The sequence below is a fragment of the Primulina tabacum genome, chromosome 3 (genome assembly GCF_025594145.1).
Source record: "Primulina tabacum isolate GXHZ01 chromosome 3, ASM2559414v2, whole genome shotgun sequence".
In the NCBI taxonomy this organism is placed as follows: Eukaryota; Viridiplantae; Streptophyta; class Magnoliopsida; order Lamiales; family Gesneriaceae; genus Primulina; species Primulina tabacum.
The window spans coordinates 4,609,518-4,633,530 of NC_134552.1; the positions used below are offsets into that span (position 1 = coordinate 4,609,518).

Here is a 24,013-nt window from a genome sequence, read left to right on the forward strand (position 1 = left end):
TATAACACTTTTATTTTCCTACGTGAGACAAATTCACCATTCCTCGATTTTCATTCACGCAAATGGAATGTCCATTAATACACACAACCTAATATATATATATATATATATATATAATCCAACAAAAAAAGTCCATAATAATAGAAGCTCAAATAAGCTAGATTACAATTCTAGATTAACGAAATGGAGCTTCCTCAAATTTTTTTTATGGTTCTTGCTGTTGTTGTTCGGATGAAATTATGATATTTAATATTTTCAAAGTGATATGGATATTAATATTATTTATACAATATTTCAATTAATAATTCGAAAAAATTATTAAAAATAATCTTATTTTATTACCCATTGTGTCCAACACGTATCCGAGTAGTGTCCTTTTTTTTGTATGAAATTTTGATTAATACACACACACATATATATAACTACATAATTTTTTGAAATTTTGATCGATAAATATATTTAATATATATATATATATATAAACATTAGAGAGAAACTCGAGTAATTACTTTTGGGGTCATAGTATAATTCATCCGTGAATTATACGAGTTAATGACAAAAAAACTAGTTTTGTCAACAACAATATAACAACCTTACCACTTCAATAAATCAATATTGAATGAAAAAAATATATATAATAAAATTTTAAAAAAACTTGAACATAAAGTTTGATGGAAAAATTATTCCAGCATACTTAAAATGACACTTTTTTAGCATGAAAATTACACTTTATATATATAATATATATAAATTATCTTCCCGTGATATTTATTCTCCATAATACCTTTCGTTTTTCGTGAGAATAAGTAAAATTTCAAATACAAAATTTGAAAATCATAATTTCAACATAATTACAAAAAATTATTGTACGTCAAATTATATTTTTTTTTATACACCGCCACGTGCTTAGTATATTGTTATTATTTAAAAATGTGCACTAATTGGGCTTGATCAACCCCATTACGGCCCAAATTTACGAGTCCAAATCGTTGTCATGTTTGTTTATGGGCCAAGTTATGAGTTCAACGGTCCAATGGAGGAATATGAGCACCTCTCTTAACTCCACAATTTATCGTTTAATTTTTTTGATTTTAGAAGTGGGAATCGCGCGGGTCGGACCGATAGTCGAAATGACGGGAGAAAAAACCGACCCCCATTAATGTCACCTTGGCATGTTTTTGCAATTGGTTGAATGATAATTATGTTTTGGAGATTAGAAGCGAAGCCATGATTTGAAATCTATCTGAACCAAAGTCATGGTCGGCAACCTTTTTCTCGCTAGGAACCGCCAACAACTACGAGAAATCAGGGAGATTTTTTCAAATGATAGATTTTTATGAATTTGATAGATTTTTATTGACTTTTATGGATCTCACAGATTTACGTGGGATTCATGTATATTTTTTTGCAAGATTTTTATAAATTTTTGTGAATTTTTTTTATAGGATTTTATAAATTTTGTACTTAATTATAACATATTATTTGTTATTACTTTTTTGAACCAATAAATAATTGACATATATAACATATTCACATTGAAATAATTTTCCAATATTTAGATTAATAAATAAATTTACTTATTTAAAAGTTAAATCATTTAATACTTACATGTGTATATGTGAGTTTATATGCATTTATTTTTAAAATACATCAATTGATTAATTTATAACCTTGTTTTTGAATTGAAAATATACAAGTAAAAAGAATATTATTTAGCATTGTGTTGATATAATTTTGTATCAAAATATCATAGCTTACATGTTAATTGAAAATGCTAAAAAGAATTTAAAAACTCATGGTTGTTGTGAGGCTATTCAATTATTAAGAATTAAGGGACATTTTTTTGGATCATTTTTTATTATTATTGAATATTACATTAATTTGTATAAATAATAAATTAAAAATTACAAAATTTATTATAGAATTCAAAATTTCCTATGATATTGAAATTAAAAATTATTAAATGAATAATCAGCTAAAAAAATGAAAAATTTGAAAAGGAATTATGAAAATATATATCAAGATACATTTCGAAAATTTGAGAGAGTGATAAAGATAGATGAGAGGAGAGAAGATAAGAAGAGATGTGGTGTGAATCTATAGAGAAATAAATAGCTTGTGTATGAGTTAGAAGTTTTAAAAATCCATCTAAATCTTTGGGTTGAACCAAATACAATTTTTGATAATTTATAGTTGTACCATATGTTTTAATGTTTGTATGTTAATAAATTTCATGAAATTATTAAAAGTCTATTGAAAATTTGAATATGTATAAACTTTTATAAAGTTTTTAAAAGTTAATGTTGAATATCACTTGACTTTTTAAAACTCTATGAAAGTCTATTTGAACACCACTAGACTTCTATATAGTATATAAAAATCTTAATTGAATACATCTAGACTTTTAAAATCTACAAAAGTCATTAAAAGTTCATAAATCTCTTACATTGAATACATCCCTTTTAGTATATGTTCGGGCTCACACATGTTTTCAAGTAGCGTTTGTTTGTTTGTTTGTTTTTTTTATGTATTAGTTTTAGGTTGTCCGAGCTATGACATAAAAAAAATATTTTTAAAAAAATTGGGCCACCCGACATGTGGCTCCACCCTTGGTTTAGTTACTATTTATATAAAACTACTTATAATTATATCTTAAGGATTTGTTATTATTTAATTATATATAAATTCTAATTAATTTTTCTGATAATATTTAAATACCTTCAAACCCAATGTACAAAATATAGTGTCAAGAAACCAGCTAAGCGCATGCATGTGTCCTCCTCACCTACCAATTTACAAACCTTCACTCCTCTATATATACATAATACAAAAACACTTCACAAATAAAACCATCACCCAAGTCACAAAATTTGAGTGATGTCGACTCCATGCATGCTTCTGTTCATCCTCGGAATGTTAATGCTTTTGGCTACCACCACATCCATCGAGCAAACGGGCAGAAAAGTTTTACAAGAGCCTGACCCTGATTGCATCGGATTCGGAGATGGACTTGTAAAGAACTGCGGGTCTCCGCCAAAGCCCGCACCCAAGCATCACGAGCTGGTTTTCGAGCCTGACTGCATCGGAGCTGTCGGAGATGATAAACCTGTGGGTCTCCGCCAAAGCCTGCACCCAAGCATCCCGAGCTGGTTTTCGAGCCTGACTGCATCGGAGCTGTCGGAGATGATAAATCTGTAAAGAACTGTGGGTCTCCGCCAAAGCCTGCACCCAAGCATCATGAGTCAGTTTTCGAGCCGGACTGCATCGGAGCTGTCGGAGATGATAAATCTGTAAAGAACTGCGGGCCGCCGCCTGCGCCCAAACATGACTAGACGTACGGTCATAATAATATGAGGGAATTTCATGGATAAGAATATTATGTTTTATTGGATTGAATTACACACATAACATTATTATCGTTCTAGGGAATAATTATTTCCCTTGTACTGGTTTCATTCAAGTTTATGCAATCTCACTTTAATTTATATATATATATATATATATATATATATGATAATTGATATCGAGCTTTGCCTGACTAATCCTGGGAGAGAACGACCTTCTATATTCGTCCCTTAGGTTGATCCCGATGCGGTCATGCATATATGGTACACTTGCCTCTGTACTAGCCTTTGAGCTAATATGCTTATAAAGAGACAATTTATAAGGCTTTCGGTAAACTTCTTTATTTCCGAATTAGCAAAAAGGCCGGCATACAACTGAAACTTAGAACTTACCTAATATATTTGAAAATATTCCTTTATATATATATAATCTGGATTGCTCGGCCCAGCCATATTAGCTCCACATATGAGCTAGTCCTAAGAGGTGTTCAACCTCATGAGATGGGACTGCGTAAGCACTAGTAACCAGCTTCCGACGAAAATATCTCAATTTTCATAAATTTATTTGAATTAATTATTTTATTATATTTAATTAAGTTATAATTGATAGTTTCTAACCATAAAATTGAATTTTTATAATGTAAGTTTAACATTTTTTTATATTTAATAAAAGCAAAAATTATATTATTTTGAAATTAAAATCACATTAATATAATAAAATGAGTTGAAAGGTAACTGTTAGAATCGTAGATTGATTTAGAGTGTATGACTAAATAATCTCGATAATTTTCAAATATAGTGATTTGGTAAGCAATACTGAAATGAAATTCTTGTCAATTGATTTCTCAATAAATCAACCGTGGAAACTGTGCCGAAGAAGACTCACTCAAACAATTTTGGTAAAACATTTCCAGCTTCTCTTTGTTAAAATTGACTAGGTGTTTAGAGGGTGAGGTGAATAAACACCGAATAAAAATTTAGAATTTGAAACTCGAGTTACTCTAGCTAGATTAACAATCAAATTTTATTCTTAATCAACTGGGTACAATATAAAACTCTTATAAATATTTTTTCTTAGTGCGGAAAGAGCTGTTAGACTTGGTGTGAATAAAATGATTAATCAGCTAGATAAAAAAACGATCCAAAGAAGAAGTGAAATAAGTACTGTAGAATATTAAATGAAGCAAGTAAATGACACGATATTTGTTTGTAGAAGACTTTGATTAGTATAACAACTTGATCAAATCCACTTCAGGTGACTTTAAACTATAACTATTATATAGAATATTAAATGAAGCAAGTAAATGACACGATATTTGTTTGTAGAAGACTTTGATTGGTATAACAACTTGATCAAATCCACTTCAGGTGACTTTAAACTCTAAGGGGGCGTTTGGTTCATGGGATTAGGCGGGTTTATGATTTTTAAAAAACCCACCTAATCAAGTACTTGGTACGATTTTTATTTAACCAACTCAATCCCTCCTATAAATGATTAGGTTGTATAAGGTGTGATAAAATAATCACTCCACATCCCCTATGATTATTTATCCAACTCTTAATACATCCTAATTTTCCAATTTTACCCTTTTCTTATACCCAAACTCACCGCCACGACTGACCACTTCCGCCGCCGCCGTCGACTGCCGGCCGACCATCGCCGGACAATGACCGCCGACAAACGTTGGTCGACGCCGCCTACTGCCGGTCGACCGCCGGAATACCGCAGCCGTCGCAGGTCAACCGCCACCATCGGTCAACCACCTCCGGTCAGTTGTCGCCTACTGACGGCCGACCACCGCCGCAGCTGGCCGGCCGACCACCGCCTCCGTCGACCACCACACAGTCGCCGCCGCCGGAGTAAAGAAGGAAAAAAAAAAGAAAATGACAATTTTGTCATTTCATCAAAAAATTCAAAATTATCCCACACTTAAAAATCATACCAAATAAAATACAATTTTACATTATATATTACATTTCTATCACAATCATTTCTTTTATCATTTACGTACTAACCATTAGTTTATTTTATCCTCCAAACCAAACGTAGTCTAACTATTATATAATATTCACAAGTCAATGGATTAGAAAATTATAATCATCAAATCGAAATCATCGGTTTCCCAATCCATAAAATTGGGTTACACATTATCAAATGTGATGGTAACGAGAAAATCGGTTTTGAAACGTTCACCTGAAAATCTTCGGAATTGACTTGAATGAAGAAATTTGATCGAATAATATATTTAAAACTTGGATTTTAAATAACACTCATCTTGAGTATACGTCAGATCCAACTCGACCGTTATAAAATTTGCCTGAACTAATTGAATAATGGGTTTGAATTTTCAGACAATGTAAATTCCTCCAACAACAAATCAAATGTAGCTAGGGTTTTTAATTTAATATTACTACTTCAATATCTTAATTTAAAAATTATGTATCATTCAATCAAACCAACACAAAATAGTTGTCATAAAAGGGAATATACTTGCTCTAATAGATCGCTTTAACAATGATATTCAAATAACTTGGGAGAAGACTTCATATCAGGATATCAAAACTATATATATATATATTCCAACAAAAAAAAGTCCATAATAATAGAAGTTCAAATAAGATTACAATGCTAGATTAACGAAACAAAGCTTCCTCAAATTTTTTTATCGTTCTTGTTGTTGTCGTTTTTCGGATGAAATTATGATCTTTAATATCTTCAAAGTGATACCGATATTAATATTATTTATACAACATTTCAATTAATAATTCGAAAATATTATGAAAAATAATCTTATTTTATTACCCATTGTGTCCAACACGTATCGAGTAGTGTCCTTTTTTTGTGTGTATGAAATTTTGATTAATAGACACACAAACACACATACATATATATATATATATATATATATATAACTACATAATTTTTTTAAATTTTGATCGATAAATATATATATATATATAATTAGAGAGAAACTCGAGTAATTACTTTTGGGGTCATAGTATAATTCGTCCATAAATTATACGAGTTAATGAAAAAAAAAACTAGTTTTGTCATCATAAACATAACAACCTTACCACTTCAATAAATCAATATTGAATGAAAAAAATATATATAATAAGATTTAAAAAAAACTCGAACATAATGTTTGATGGAAAAATTATTCCAACATATATACTTAAAATTACACTTTTTTAGCATGAAAATTAAACTTCATATATATAAATTATATAAATTTTCTTCCCACGATATTTATTCTCCATAATACCTTTAGTTTTTTGTGAGAATAAGTAAAATTTCAAATACAAAATTTGATGTAAAAATCATAATTTTAAAATAATTACAAAAAGTTATTGTGCGTCAAATTATATTTTTTTTGTTATACACAACCACTTGCTTAGTTTAGTATATTGTTATTATTTAAAAATGTGCACTAATTGGGCTTGAGCAACCCAATTATGGCCCAAAGTTTTGTTTGTGGGCCAAGTTATGAGTTCAACGGTCCAAGGGAGGAATATGAGCACCTCTCTCAACTCCACAATTTAGCGTTTAATTTTTTGATTTTAGAGGTGGGAATCGGGTCGGACCGATAGTCGAAATGACAGAAAAAAAATCGACCCCTATTAATGTCACCCTGATATGTTTTTGCCATTGGTTGAATGATAATTATGTTTTGGAGATTAGTAGCGAAGCCATGATTTGAAATCTATCTGGACCAAAGTCATGGTCGACAACATTTTTCCCTCTTAGAACCGCGACAACAATGAGAAATCAGAGAGAGAGTAGAGGCCAAGGGGATTGGGTCTGATTTAGTGTATGTTTGGGCTCACACATGTTTTCAAGTAGGTTTTTTTTATGTATTAGTTTTAGGTTGTCCGAGCTATGAAACAAAAAAATATTTTAAAAAAAATTGGGCCACGCGACACGTAGCTCCACCCTTGGTTTAGTTATTATTTATATAAAACTACTTATGATTATATGTTAAACATTTGTTATTTTTTAATTATATATAAATTCTAATTATTTTTTCGATAATATTTGAATACCTTCAAACCTAATGTACAAAATATAGTGCCAAGAAACCAGCTAAGCACATGCATGTGTCCTCCTCACCTACCAATTTACAAACCTTCACTCCTCTATATATACATAATAAAAACACTTCACAAATAAAACCATCACCCAAGTCACAAAAATTTGAGCCATGTCGACTCCATGCATGCTTATGTTCATCCTCGGAACTTTAACGCTTCTGGCTACCGCCACATCCATCGAGCAAACGGGCAGAAAAGTTCTACAAGAGCCTGACCCTGATTGCATCGGATTCGGAGGTGGACTTGTAAAGAACTGCGGGTCTCCGCCAAAGCCCGCACCCAAGTATCACGAGCTGGTTTTCGAGCCTGACTGCATCGGAGCTATCGGAGATGATATATTTGTAAAGAACTGCGGGTCTCCGCCAAAGCCTGCACCCAAACATCACGAGCCGATTTTTGAGCCGGACTGCATCGGAGCTATCGGAGATGATAAATTTGTAAAGAACTGTGGGTCTCCGCCAAAGCCTGCACCCAAGCATCACGAGCCGGTTTTCGAGCCGGACTGCGTCGGAGCTGTCAGAGATGATAGATTTGTAAAGAACTGTGGGCCGCCACCCGCGCCCAAACATGACTAGACGTACGGTCATAATAATATGAGGGAATTTCATGGATAAGAATCTTATGTTTCATTGGTTTGAATTACACACATAACATTATTATCGTTCTAGAGAATAATTATTTCTCTTGTACGGTCTCATTCAAGTTTATGCAATATCACTTTAATTTATATGTATATGTGCGCGCACACACACACACACACATTGATAATTGAGTATCGAGCTTTGCCTGACTAATCCTGGGAGAGAACGACCTTCTATATATATTCGTCCCTCATGTTGATCCCGATGCGGTCATGCATATATATTACACTTGCCTCTGTACTAGCCTTTGAGCTAATATGCTTATAAAGAGGCAATTTATAAGGCTTTCGGTAAACTTATTTCGCTTCCGAATTAGCAAAAAGGCCGGAATATAACTGAAACTCATAATGATACGAATGAATCATTTAACGGAATAGTTATATGATTCTGGAATGCTCGGCCCAGCCATGTTAGCTTCACATGAGCGAGTCCTAAGGGGTGTTCAACCTCATGTAGGTCTGGGATGAGAGTGCGTAAGCACTAGTAACCGGCTCCCGTGGAAAATATTTCAATTTTCGTAAATTTATTTGAATTAATTATTTGATTATATTTAACTAAGTTATAATTAATAGTTTCTAGCCATAAAATTGATTTTTTTATAATGTAAGCTTAACATTTTCTTATATTTAATAAAAAAAATATTATTTTGAAATTAAAATCACATTAATATAATAAAATGAGTTGAAAGATAACAGTTAGAATCAGAGATTGATTTGGAGTGTATGACTAAATAGTCTCCATAATTTGCAAATATATTGGTTTAGTTAGCAATACTGAAATGAAATTCTTGTCAATTGAGTTCTCAGTAAATCAACGGTGGAAACTGTGCCAAAGAAGACTCACTGAAACTGTTCGAAATAAATTGGCTTAAATCAAAAATCAGTTTGGAAACTGTGCCAAAGATGTCGTTGTTGCCATGCAATCGTCTTTTTTGACAAATTGTATATTTCTAGTAGTGCGCATTAAATTTGACACTTCGTTGAGAATTAATTATTTTAATGCAAAAAAATTTATCTGATATATCATCTAAGCTCTTATTCTTAATTAGCGAGTATACCGATAATCTTCAGATAATGTTTGAATTTTGTCATGAGTGAAATAAACTGCTATCAGTTGGGCTCCATCACTTGTCATTTGATAAGTTTGTCTAGCGGTAACTCTTTTATCCTTTGAATAATGCATTGTCAGTTTGCCTTGTTAGTCCGTTGGAATATGATGGACTTATAAAATTATTTCTCGTGAATATTATGTTTTTTTTCCTCGAATTCTCCATCAGATCAGCATTCTTGTTAAATCACAAAAACTAAAAATTTATAATAATAACCTTGTAATTTGTATACACTATTATCTGGGATTATAGTGTAGTTTTTGATATTAGTGTGTGATTCAATTCATCGCCATAGTGTTATATTACTCGTCTATTAATTTGATTAAACGAGCTTTTCATAAATGCATGTACGTCTTAAAGTTCACTTAGGCCATAGTGTTATATCACTAAATAATATGTCCAAAAATTTTATGATTGATATTGGCAGGAGGGTATTTAGGGTATAAAAATCAACAAATAATTGTTGGATAAACATTAATCAAACTTGCGTGACATTTTAAATTTGAACAATATGGACTGTGAGACGAGTCAACCTTTTCAATATTCATAATAAAAAATAATATTCTTAGTATAAAAAGTAATACTTTTCATAGATGACCCAAATAAGAGATTTGTCTCACTAAAATATGACCCGTAAGACCGTCTCACACAAATTTTTGCGGACCTTGTCCCATCTTGGGTTCCCTATGAGGTCTTTTCCCTCACGGGCTTTCCCATACGCCATTACTCATAGGACTCTCCACACAAGGTTGGTGGAGTGATACCTCCCTAAGTCTCGAACCCACGACCTCCTGGTATAAGTACATTGTTCAAAGAGACTTGGTACCAGTTGTTCAAAGCTACTACTAGCCCAACTGATACCAAGTCTCTTTGAACACTATACTTATACCAGGAGATCGTGGGTTCGAGATTTGGGGAGGTATCACTTTACCAGCCTGGTGTAGAGAGTTCTATGAGTAATGTAGTATGGGAAAGGCCAGCGAGGGAAAGGACCCAAAAAAACCTAATCTCGCGCCTACTTGATAATTCTACCACCAACTCAAGCCTATTTTGGTAAATTCAATTCCAACCTCCTAATCCCTCCACATACGCCATGCAGAGAAATTCAACGGTCAAGAGTCAAAAGTCAAACTTTGGTTGGTCGCAAATGAATCCACATTACTACAAGGATTTGAATTCTTGACCGTTCGATTTTTCCAACATTAATTTTTGTATCTTTAAAAACAAAATAATTCTTTCAAAAAAAAAAACAAAATAATATATATTTTTATTTTTAAAAAATTAATTTCTCCCAAAAAATATTATAATAAATAAAAAATAAATTTTTTAGCCGTACACAATAAAGTTTTTAAAAACATCATACAGTTTTTAAAAGACTTGTTTTCAAAAATAAAACCCAATATTTATTTATTATATAAGTATATTTTATGATCTTAAAATAATCATTTATAAAATATCAATAATAAAATCAAACATGATATATATATGTAATAATAATTAATCTTTGATTTTTCAACTTTCTTTCCCATCTGACATTTCTTTGACCAACCCATTCTCTCTTCTCTTAATGCAGGGAAGAGAGAGCGCTTTTCTAATCTTCATCTCTTTTTGTTCCTGATTTTTTCTGCATTTTCTTCTGATTATTCGATGATTAGATAATTTCTATGTGTATTTTAGAACCTGGGTCGTGTCCATTTTGATTTAATATTGGTTGTGGAGAAGGAGACATTTTTATTTTACCTTCTGAATTTCCATTTGGGATTTGATTTTCATATCATTGGTGTTTGTTTGACGAGAAGGGTAAAATGAATATGATGCGTCGTCTCAAGAGCATTGCTTCCGGCCGCTTTTCTGTTTCAAACACCGTAATTTTCTCTCCTTGTACATTTTTTTGGTGAATTTTTGTATTTGATCGTTGGTGCCTTTGTCTGAAATGTTTCGGAAGGAAGTTATAAAATATAATTATTTGGAATGATGCAAAGGTACCACTGAGAGATGTATCCTAACAGAGCTTGTTGATTGGGATGTTCAAATTTTATGCTTAATCTTCTAATCGCAAATTTATTACTATTTATGATTGGATAAGCTTTTACATACACTTATATCAAGATGGATTATCTTAAATGAGCAAAAAGTATTTGTTTGGCTTGCATTTGATGTTTCCTGCATACCCAAGATGGCGAGCCTAAATAGTTCTTCATTGAGCCGCTAGATTGATCATTTAACAAGACAATGGCCGGTCTATAGACAGTGGCTGGAGTCAGAAATATGGCTATGCCGAGCTGTAATTTTAAACTCTAGAATCTCTTAATATTTTAAATTGATCTAGCCGACCAAATATCATATTATTCCAAAATTATACAAAATTTACATATATATATATATTTTTTTTAAATTGGGCCACCTGGGAGCCCGGGTAAACAAGCATGTGTCTCCGCCCCTGTTTATAGATTCAAATTTTTCCAAGAACGGGAGCAAATTTTGTTTTATTTGTGTTATATATGGGATGGGAGAAGGAACGACTGTGATTATGGAAAGTGGGAATGTTGATACTTGTATAGGTGCTGCTTCTAAGTTTCAAAGCTATTATCATCTAGTTGAATATGCTATTTCCATCTCACTTTGCGATTAGATAACGTTACACCTTATACTATTGTCACTTATTTTTACGGGCAAGGCAGGTGGGTGAAGTTTGGGACAAAAGCCCGAATGAAGACTACTCTTTGTATCTAACTTATTATTATTATTATTATTATTTTCATTGTTAGGGTAGTGTTTTCGCATTATCGTGCTCCTCCCTGAATAATTAATGAAATGGAAAGGAATATAGAGGCATGCGAACTTTTTTAAAGTTCTTACTTGTGGTGCAGGGCACCGATTCTAGCATTAAAAGAGTGAAAGCAGAGAAAGAAATGGATCAAAGATTTGCCTGTGAAAATGATCTGGGAGAAAAACATGCTAGAACTCAAGATAGGCAAGTGGACTCCTCTGAGTCTGCTGCAAGCACATCAGATGTACGTGGCAGGCACGAGAAATCTGGATATGACAAGCTTTCAAAGTGCATACAAGAAATGAAAATTCGAGACAATAACCATGATGACATTATAAAGGTTGGATGTCAAAATTTCCCCTTCTAACCTTTGGTATTTGCAACAATCATTTCATTGTAATATTGGTTTTAAAGTAGCATTATTTTTGTAAACTTATCATAGATTTTTATTACAGGATATGGAGCCTGCTGTTGTTAGTGGAAGTGGAACCGAAGCCGGTCAGATAATTGTAACTTCTATTGGGGGTGGAAATGGACAGCCGAAACAGGTGAGTTTTCTTTTGGTAAATATTACCGCATTACAATCATTTTTTCTCTGCTGTAATAGTATTGGTGTTTGACCATATAACCATAATTTTCCATTTTTTTGGATTTATCTTGCTCATCAAATTTAAATATTTTTCATCTTTTTCCTCAGACGATGTCTTATATGGCCGAGCGTGTGGTTGGCACCGGTTCATTTGGAGTTGTATATCAGGTATCTTTGCAGGGACTATGTGCCTTTTGATCTATTGTTAAGGGATTGTTTGGGGGTGTTGTTTCGATTTATAGATTCTGAATATTAATGGCGTTCATTTGATTTTGATATTCTTTGGATTTTAGGCCAAATGCCTTGAAGTGTGTGAATCTGTTGCAATAAAGAAAGTTCTACAAGATAGGAGATACAAAAATAGGGAACTTCAGATAATGCGCTTACTTAACCATCCTAATGTCGTGCAACTAAAGCATTGTTTCTATTCTACTACTGGAAAGAACGAGGTCTACCTTAATCTTGTTTTGGAATATGTATCGGAAACTGTTTATCGAGCTTCAAGGCACTACACCAGAGTGAATCAACTCTTGCCCGTCTTTTATGTGCGACTATACACATACCAGGTATATGTGTGAGCTGCAGCAAAGGCAGTATGACTTCCATGGCTCTTTGATTTCCTTGACATTCCATTAAATCATACGTTGATTGTGTTGTTTTCTTGCAAATTGCAGATCTGTCGTGCACTGAGTTATATACATAATGTTGTTGGTGTGTGTCACCGTGACATAAAACCGCAGAATTTGTTGGTACGATTGTTATTTATAATTTACTTTTCTTTATTCAGTGTCATTTATCACTGCATATTTATTTATTCTTTGTTATTTTAAGGATATGCTCACTTTTAGTTGAGAGGTGATGTATCATTACAGCAACGATACTCTTAAATTTAAATCATAAAAATTTATGCAAACATCTATACATTTTGTTCACCGTCATGATATTAATTTCTTTCCGGTCCCCATGCAGCAGTTAGATATTGTAATATAAAAATGATGGTAAAATGAATACCATAATTTTACATGGAGAATTCCTAAAAATATTAGGATAAACACAACGGGATGGAAAAATTTGACTTCGATATTTTGTGGTTTGCAATCTCTCTCTAACACCATAATAAAATCAATCAAATTTTCTTTTAATAATAAGAAAAACTATTTCATAATAATCTAAAACTCGTGAAATTTTTAAGATTGCTTGAAGGAGAAAGATTGAATTTCGCAACCTTCTAAATTTGATTGTGGCCATCTCTTTTTCACAAAAGAAAGGGCTGCAACTCACATTCAAACTCAAAACTCCTGTGAGACCGTCTCATGGATCAATTTTGCGAGACAAATCTTCAACCCGACCCAATCCATGAAAAACTATTATTTTTTATATCAAAATATTACTTTTCACTGCATGTATGAACCGGGTCACCCTCACGGATATGTATATCCTGGATACCGTCTCATAGGACATACTCTTCATTTAATGATGGTCAACTCATAACTGTCCATCTCCATCCATTCACATTTTGCCCACTTAGATATTTGATTGAGAATCAGGTTTATCTTTATACAATTAAACCATCTTTTATGTCTCCGATGGAAGTTTGGAATGGTAAGCAAGCTTATTATTTTCGTTCACACATGTTTGGAAGTCGTGTGTATGGTATGTACAATGAATAAGTAAGATTTATGTTGGACTAAGAATCCGGAAAGTGTTTCTTCTCGAGTTGTGCTAATGGAATAGAGGGGCATCGCTTGTGGGGTTCCACTACCTATAGCCGTATTATTAGTATGATGTTGTTTTTGGCATAAGAAAAAGCAAAGAGAGATGAAAACACGATGAAAGAAATTTCAAATACTATTATGGTTCAGGTGAAAGAAAAGTTAAATAAGGATCAAAATTCTTTTGAAACAGTACCAAACCAAGAAACCAATTGAGTTCGAGATTTTCAATAGTCCACTAGGTTGGTGTGAACATTGTGTTACTGAAAATGACATTGCTTATTGTTTATTAACTGAGGATGGAGTCGTCGAGTTTTAATGGGGCTATTCAATAGTCGGATTTATCCATCTCGATGACAGTTATGTGAGAATAATTAGAAACATTAGATTGGATTAAGACTTGGGATCTTGTTACACTACTATATGGAATAAATTTAAATCCATTGCTAGTGAATGGGTATGCAATATAGAAAGTAGTGCTAACAATCAAATGAAATGAGATGTATAGTAATGCTACTGAAATATGAGTGGATGTGAATGGACAACAATGAGTTGTCCATCATTAAATGAAAGTAGACAACATCTCATTCTTTTGTGAAGAAGATAGGTTTGCAATGGAATTTGGAAGGCTACAAAATTCAATTTTGAAAATGCTTACGCGTTTTGAAAACTAAGGAGCTCGTTTAAAGTTCTCCCTTCTATCATTTAAATCATCCCAAAAAGATCTGAATAGACCGTAATCTTTAGTTTGGCTCTTGTTCTGTCCAATAAAGTTTCGTTCATCTACTTTGTCGTTCCATTTATTGGTGCGCGTAAGCCATTGTTAATCACCTCTTGATGCTATCATGTTGACAAAATGCATCAATTTCAACATATGATAAACTTTTGTCCATACTGTCAATCATTAAACACTTGATCTTTTCTTTGTAATTCAAGTTCTATCCGAGTTTTGAAAATTTTGAAAACTGGAAAAACATATGATTTCTTTTAAATTGGATATTCCATCATCCCTTAGAGAAATCATTACGAATGATACAAATTACCTCAATCATTCTAGGTATACCATTGGTATTTGTTGAACATCAGAATGAATCAGCTCCATGATGTTGTTGCTCTTAGTGATAAATATTCCAAACTTTAATTTGTGTTATATGTTGCTAACATAAATGTTTACAAAAAGGTAAAGTCACCTTTGTAAGTCTGGGGATAATCTCCAACCCTCGTTATGGTACATGTCCAAGCTTCTGGTGCTACAACATTGATGGTTCTTCTCCCGAGCTAGTTGATGCACAATTCATTCTACTTCTTTATTTGTTTCTGCCAAAAAATAATTACAAATTCGGTGCAGATAGTCATAGTAGCATCAAATATTTTTATCTTGATTGTATCGATTCCTTGGGTTTTTAAAACTTGTTCATTCACCATGAGTTAGATCATCCCGAGATAAATTCATAATGATCTAACTGTTCTCTGCGAAACATCACGTGTCATGTTATTCTTGAATCCAAATCCATGCATCGTAAAGTTCCTTCAACAATTATTACCGTTTTGCTAAACAATACTTCATCATTATCTGATGTACTTGCAATATTTTCTTGAGAATTCTCAATACTTTACTTGTTCCCATGTTTTCCTTGAACTGCCCTTTTCCGTCATATCTATAGCAACAAAAGTTCTTACTTCTGGATTAGGATCTACCGTGATTATGGCTCCATTTGAGTCACGCTCTGTGGATCTCGCTGGTTATTAATAAGGTCTCTGCTTGCTTTGAGTTTACTAACGTCTTTTCCTAGTTCTTCCGCTGATTTTCTTCTTTAAGAACCATGACTCTGACATTGTTAAAAGCTGTCGTTTGTCAAATTGATGATGAGTTAATTATACGAATTTTGGTAGGCTTTGAAATAAAAGATCGAGATGTCCAACTTCCTCTACTTTATTGTCCAAAGAAGTGTGTTAGGCAAATGAAGTATTTTATATGTTGATATGGTTGGGAATTATTGAATATTCAACTATTCATAGTAAAACCTTCTATTAAGAAAATCTCGTTTTTTAATGTCTTGTTCATGTACAATTTTGTCAGTATCCTAAATTTCTTTTACTTTCACCTTTCAACAATATTTGACAACACTCCACCAGTTAGAGCCAAATGTGAATTGGTAATAACATTACTGACCATCTATTCCACTTGCTATGATATTTGATTTCCTTTGATCTATCTCTGAATGTCGCTAAGTGGCGATCCTTAAGTAAAGTTTATTGCATGTTCATTTCCTACAACGTGAAATTGCTTGTATCAAACTTTTCTGTCTCGGATATTGCCACCATCTCGTCTTCAATAATTTGCTAAACTGAAATTAGATTGGACTCAATGGAAAAAATTCAAAAAAAAAAAAAATTCGATGTTATGTTGCATCAGCAGAACATGCTTAGAAATTTAAGAGATCTTACAAACAAGGCTCTGATACTCTTTGTTTATCCTACATAATCCCCAAGAGATAGTATTATAAAGGTGAATAAAAATGAACACCATAATTTTACGTGGAAAAACCTATAAAAATATTGAGTTGAAAACTTCGGGCAATATGGAAAAAGTTTCACTCTGATATTTATCTCAAACTAGAACTTTGTATATTTTTCAAATGATTTAAATGAGACTCGTGAGAGAAGAAGAAGCTCTATTATAGAGAGTTCATTTACTTTGGAAACGTGTAATGCGTTTACCAAATTGAATTTCGAGTTCTTCAAATTTGATTGCAGCCCTCTCTTTTCGATAAAAGAAAAGGCTGCTACCTACTTTCATTTATCGATGGTGGCTGTCCATCCCCATCCACTCACATTTATGTGTCCTCGTTTTCGATGTGGTTTTCATTGTAGTTTTTAGTTTGTCAAATTTTGTTATCCCTGAGACAATTTGGTTGCTGCAGGTAAATCCTCATACGCATCAGCTCAAGCTTTGTGATTTTGGGAGTGCAAAGATGTTGGTATGTATATTTTATTTTACATAAAAATCTTGATCCAGTCAAACTATACAAGAGTCATCTGAGTACTTTTTTTGGGGTGCAGGTACCTGGTGAACCAAATATTTCGTACATCTGCTCTCGGTATTACAGGGCTCCTGAACTTATCTTTGGAGCCACAGAGTACACTACCACAATTGACATGTGGTCGGTTGGTTGTGTTATGGCTGAACTACTTCTAGGACAGGTTGGTGCATTTCCTACTTCTCTTTTGATAAAAAAAAGTAATCTGTGAGCCATGACGTGATTGCAATTCATTAGCCAGAATGAAAAACTATACCTTTCTACTATGGTTATTTGAGTAGGCGGATTCACTGTATTTATTATGTTGAACTCTCTATGTACTTGAAGGGAAATCTTGTTTTTTTACCTTGTTACTCGTGTTTCTAATGGGTCTTGATAGAAGTTGAATTTTGACATGATATTCGAACATTGCAGCCTCTCTTTCCCGGGGAAAGCAGTGTAGACCAGCTTGTTAAAATTATTAAGGTGCGGTTTTCTTAGCCGTTTTGCTTTATTACAATTTGACATGGCAGCCTTTCTTTCTTGCATTGCTGAGTTTCGTTAGTTGGTTGTTTGCACGATAGGTTTTGGGGACACCGACCCGAGAAGAAATCAAGTGTATGAATCCAAATTATCGTGAATTTAAACTCCCTCAGATCAAAGCTCTCTCGTGGCACAAGGTTGGTTGATAGACGATGGATCAGACATTGCACATTACTGATTTTAATCTCATTCGTGAAAGAATGAGATGAAACAAGTATCTAATCAAAGCTATTTTTCTATAGATGTTTCATAAGAGAATGCCAACAGAAGCAGTGGATCTCGTGTCAAGTCTGCTTCAATATTCGCCTACATTACGTATCACGGCTGTAAGTGATACCCTCTCGGCTCTCGCTTATTTTTGTATTATCGTTCAATAGTGAACCGAGGAAAATAAATAGCATATTCGAAGTTCGAAGGCATCTTTTTTATATATTTTATCCTTTGGTGATGTTAAATTCTTGATTATTTGGCCCTTTTTTCAGTTGGAGGCTTGTGCACACCCCTTTTTCGATGAATTGAGAGAGCCTCGTGCATGCTTGCCAAACGGGCAGCCCCTACCTCCTCTCTTCAACTTTACACCTGCAGGTAAGTCTTCTGCAACATACCATATTTTAAAATGACACGATTCCCCTTTCAATTCAACTATCCATTGTTTCAGAACTCGCTGGTGCACCTCCCGAACTTGTGCGACGACTCATGCCCGATCATACAAAGAAGTAAAAAGTACAAAGTGGCTTCCTACTACTTTTAACATCATGTTTTGGGCTTGAAGCTGAGTGTTTTGCTTGAAAATTGAAACGGCTAGGTAGTAGTATCATACGACACCACCAATAGAACGAACATATACGTCGACTAGTTTAATTTTGCAGTTGATTGACATGGGAAGTGAGAATTTGTTTCATGTCTTAGTAGATTGATAGCATCAGTTCCATGGAAGGTTTCAGATAGGGTTAGTTGCCAATTTTTTTGTATGTTCTTTGCACCATTGTGTCTGAGTGTCTCACAGAAACGAGTGTCCATAAATTATTGACTTTGTATAAATAAACTTTGGGAGTTCTTACTCAAGTTCAACTGAAAACCACAAAACCAGAAGTACTAGTACCTGAATTCGATTGAGTAGAACTTTTTGAGCTCGCACTCGACTCGATTAATTTTTGAGTCACTCAAAGATCAAGTATTAAAACTTTGCTCACAAAAAAGTGTGTAAATTTATAGTAACGTTAACGGAAAGAGAACAAAGAACCTTGGAATTTTTTTTTCAAACAGTTAGAAAAAGTGGAATAATATTAATTTTTTTAAAAATATATATTCATTATAAATAAAATTATTATTATATTATATATATATAAAAGTGGAGTATGAGTTGCAGATAGTGTAACCTAAATAATGTTAGCAAAAAAGTGAAAGGAAATCAGTTAAAAATTTAGTAGACAATAGCCCCTGTTAGTTTCTATTTTCAAGAATTTTATTCCACTCCTTTTAAAAATTAAAACAAATAAAGTTACGTATTCTAATTCTTCTTCCCAAATACTTGTTTCTCTTTCTTTCAAATATTTCCAATTTTTTACCCCTTCTCAAAAAAAAAAAAAACTATATTTAAAGTTTATATTATATGACAAAATATAATATTTTCAAATTTAGAATAATTTTAGCCAACTATTTCACATGATTCGATGTCTATAATAACATTTGACAAAAACTTGTGTGACACGGTCTCATGGGTCGTATTTTGTGAGACAGATCTTTTATTTGGGTCATCAATGAAAAAATATTACTTTTTATACTAATAGTATTATTTTTTATTGGAAATATCGGTAGGATGACCAGTCTCCCAAAACAAAACCCAATATATATCTTTATTTATTTATATTTTCCCCCTCACAACGCTAATCTTTTATCTTATACTATATATCAAGTTTGTGTCTAAAATTTAGTATCATGGTGAAATTTTTCAATCCCCTTTTCTGACATGACAAATTAATTTTATCATTTTTTTATAAAAAAAACTTATAAAAAATAAAGAAATTTAAATATATCATTTTTTATACTTATGATACATGGGGTTTTCTTTATTGTATATTTTCAATATTATTAAATTATGTTAGTTTCTTGTATATTTATTATAGTCCACCCTATTTATTCGGATTCAAAAACCTAGTTTTGTCCATATCATAAGAAGAAAATACTTCTTAAATATCATACATAAAACCTCGTTCAAAGGGTAACAAATATGAATTATCATAGAAATTCAAATTGGTAAATAGCTCAATAATTGGAATTTGTATTCCAAGAGTATTCAATTTGAGTAGGTCTCTTGTGAGACAGTCTCATAAATCTTTATATGTGAGACATGGCAACCCTACCGATATTCACAATAAAAAGTAATACGTTTAGCATAAAAAATAATATTTTTTCATGGATTACTCAAATAAGAGATCCGTCTCACAAAATTTTTTGGTCAGATTGAAATTTGAGGCACTAAATTACATCGAATAATACAATTTTGGCTTTCAACTGAGCTACGATTGTGAGACGCTCTCATGAATACGATATAACTCTAAATCAAGTGGGGAAGGTCGTTCGGATAAAGCCCAAAAAAACAAAGAAAAAGATGCTGGGCCAAGTCCACATACTAGAATGCCACAGCCCAAAATCGAGCCATCATCAAAGTGAATTCAACCCAAATCGATTCACTTTCGCCGGAGGAAAATGGGAGCAGCGGACACAGCCGAGCAGCCGCCGCCAGAAACGACCTCCGACGCCTTGCTCGAGGTGCTCCTCACCACCTCTAAATCTCTATATCCACTGATTTTTTTTGTTCAGCTTAACAAAAAAAGTTGGCGTCAAAACGTGGAGTTTCTGATGTATTAATTATTGGTTATTTATGGTCCTGTGTTTTCACTGTGATTAAGTGCGTTGTGTGAAACGGATCGATGCTAGAATCTTTAATTACCGGAAAGAACCTATACTTTTATGCTGAAATTATTTTCCCAAATTGTAAAGGTTGCTTTGCTTAGAATAGAAACCTCTTAAAAGGTTACGTTAGATTGTGTGGCAGACATTTTCTATATATTTTTTAAAATTTATTCATGCACCCGCTGATTCTTACTATAATCTGAGGCATAAAAGTTATTGAGTTTATTTGCTTGCCACACAGTGTTTCTAGTGTTCCATGGATTTTGTAGAAAATAGTAATGAAATAGATGTTTAAATTAAGCTAAACAAATGCTATCTTAGAATGGTGAGCTTTTGTTACCTATTTTATTGTTTGCTCAAGTGTGTCACACATTCTTAAAACACTGCATTTGTGATTGGATCTTGATTTCCATGTATTCACGCTGTTTGCATGGTTGATGTTTTATTGATCAAAGGTTTTTCTGAGCAAAACTAACTTATATGCATAATATCTCAGGCTGCTAGATATGATGATATAGATGATCTCATGAGCATAGCATCCTAGGGTGTTTCTTTAAATTCTAAGGATTCAGAGGGCCGCACAGGTTATAATTTAGTATGCATTTTCAATCTTATTAATGATTTTTGAAGTATTCACTGAATCGTAAATTACGAAAATCTTTCCAGAGCTGAGAAATTGGTTCCACACTAATGTTTTTTCATGTTTATTTTGTGGCACGAGATTCTCTTTAACATGGTCTTCTTCCTATTACTCGTCAATTTTTTTTATTTCTTTTTTTTTGTCAGCTTATTGGTTGCCAAATTGTTTCTGTTTGGTTTTTTTCTACTTGCTTATCTTGCCTCCTGTTGGAATGTTCAGCATTGCACATGGCTTCAGCAAATGGGCATATCAACATTGTGGACTATCTTATTCACAATGGAGTGGTGAGAGAACCTTCACCTTGTTTTAATACTATTGATTACTCATCTCAACAGGCTTGATTGTTTGTCCTTCTGTTTACTGCTCTTTTGTTTTATGGTGGCATAATGTTCCTTATTTTTTAAAAATTCTTCTTTGTCATATTGTATGGTTCGGATAACTGTTTTCTTTTTAGACTGGAAGAGGTAAATTTACGGTGAAATAACAAAAGGAACCGTTGCAACTCTATATCTAACCCACATTTGGATGTTTTTAGGTGATTCAATTAATTGTAGTGCAGCTGGCACACTGCAAACTCAGCTTGTCTAGATCTAAAACAAAATTGAAAACTGAAAGCTTCATAATCACAAGTCATAACAATATTAATCCAAAATAGTCCTCATTTGTGTAGATATATGTATGGAAAGAACTTTAATAGAAGTCATGGAAGACAATAACCGCTTGGTCTAGATCTACCAGAGAATTATTCTCCTCTGACCAATTTGGTGACCACCGAAACTCTCGATGGGTGCTTCCCCAAAATTGATTCTACCCAATAAGTGAGAATGATGGCATGGGATGGTGAAGACCGAAGAGAAAATATTTATGGTAGGATACAAGAATATTTGCATACAGAATGGTCTATTGTAGAGTTTAATGTTTGCAAGATTATGTTATCTAGCTTTTGATTGTTAACAATCTTTATTATTGTTTGGATAAATTAAAAGAATCCACCAATGATCTTTAGAATAATCATCTTCCACAAATCTAATCAGTAATCAATTCTTAAAGAAGTTTCATATGTTTTACAATAATGGTGGTGTTAAAATCAGAAGTGAGGAAACTTGAAGTGTAACAATATTGCATGCTTTTGGGCAGTTTTGGGCTGAAAGTGACATGCATTTAAGTACGTGCATGTGTGTGTACATATACCCGCACATGTTTTTCCTTTTCTCTATCTGCATTATGTGTTGATTATTCAGGCTGTAACACACGGAAAGAAAAATGAGCCTTTCGTTTGAAAACCAGGATATTAATGCTTGTAACGTGGAGAAAAACACCCCTCTTCATTGGGCTTGTCTCAATGGCCACATTGAGGTAATATCTGCATTACATTTTACATTTTACATTTCATGCCGGCGATGAGCTTGAAAGTTGTGCTGAGAGGAAGGTGTACTTGGTGTAATTTGAAGCGGGAATCACATTTTTTCATCTCTATATTAAATCACTTGCTTACATATCTCAAGTCCATAACCTGTCCTTTTCAGGTTGTCAAACATTTGATTCTAGCAGGAGCCGATATCTCATTTCTAAACAAGTGAGTGATCTCCAACGTGCTTCTTGGGTTTCAGTTTCCATTAATGATGATTAGTTGCACGTTTCTATTTACATCTGAAATCTGTTATGTGTTGGACGACAATCAGCCACGAGAGAACTCCCATGGATGAGGCAGTTGGTAGGGGGAAGGATGGATGTTATGGACGCCATGAATGAAGCGGCAACCCAGGTTGAACTTACAGGAACCAGAGTATCATAATTTTGAGTTTTGTTTGATGGATCTTAAGGATAAATTATGTATGCATTCAAGATTTTCTTGTAAATTGCAATGAGGAAACTATGTTTTCCATGATCATATGCTTGTTGGCCAAATATAATCATGTTCTTCTGTTAAACTTTATATTTTATTTTTATTCAAATGGCATTTGCGAGGATCATGGTATTGAGAGAGAAAAAACAATTTTAAAAGAGACACGCATGTAATATCAAGAGTGATTCAAGGGTATTTAATTATCAGTTTTAGAAATTGAAATAGTCAGAGATAAAATAATTTTGAAAGAGAAATATGTATATAATTTGAAGTCAGGTGATTAAAGTATTTTTGAAATTATAAAAAAGTTTTTTTAGCACTACAAAATTAGTTATTTTAGCCTTAAGAAGTTCAAGTTTAATTAACAATATAAATATTATCTTTATCCCCAAAATAAACTGCATATATATTTAATAAATTGCTAAATTATTGCTACATATTTGTTTTATCATACTTGCACTATTATTTTTTTAAAATGTCACGTGTTATCCAAACATAACTATAATCTATCACAAATTGTTCAATGCAATTTTTTTCATATTTTATTTATAATAATAATAATAATAATAATAATAATAATAATAATAATAATAATATAATGTAATTAACTTCAAAAACAATGATTTGGAAGGGAAAACGATTATATATGTACACCAAACGCATAATGTTTTGTCAAATCGCAACTTTTGATGGAATTAATCAAATTTATTAATCTCAATATTGGAAAAATAAATTTTAACGAGAAATTCATTTTCTCTTATTTTCATACGAAAATTTGTTGGACACCACTTT

General features: G+C 32.7%; 1 protein-coding gene and 1 pseudogene across 1 annotated transcript; both read left to right on the top strand.

Annotated features, from left to right (window-relative positions):
* Positions 1-10,696: 10,696 nt before the first annotated feature.
* Positions 10,697-18,877, top strand: LOC142539471 (shaggy-related protein kinase epsilon-like). The gene is made up of 13 exons (XM_075644964.1): positions 10,697-11,050; positions 12,056-12,295; positions 12,411-12,503; positions 12,653-12,712; positions 12,838-13,110; positions 13,219-13,293; positions 17,181-17,237; positions 17,320-17,460; positions 17,712-17,762; positions 17,861-17,956; positions 18,062-18,145; positions 18,302-18,404; positions 18,478-18,877. Exons 1-13 carry the CDS (start codon positions 10,991-10,993, stop codon positions 18,537-18,539), a joined length of 1,395 nt encoding a protein of 464 aa, XP_075501079.1. The 5' UTR covers positions 10,697-10,990; the 3' UTR covers positions 18,540-18,877.
* Positions 18,878-20,428: 1,551 nt separating this feature from the next.
* Positions 20,429-23,306, top strand: LOC142539472 (uncharacterized; annotated as a pseudogene).
* Positions 23,307-24,013: the final 707 nt, after the last annotated feature.

Coding starts and splice junctions, on each gene's coding strand:
- LOC142539471 (XM_075644964.1), top strand. CDS start 10,991: ATGAATATGATGCGTCGTCTCAAGAGCATTGCTTCCGGCCGCTTTTCT. Junction 11,051..12,055: donor GCTTTTCTGTTTCAAACACC/GTAATTTTCTCT, acceptor CTTGTGGTGCAG/GGCACCGATTCTAGCATTAA. Junction 13,111..13,218: donor TGCGACTATACACATACCAG/GTATATGTGTGA, acceptor TGCAAATTGCAG/ATCTGTCGTGCACTGAGTTA.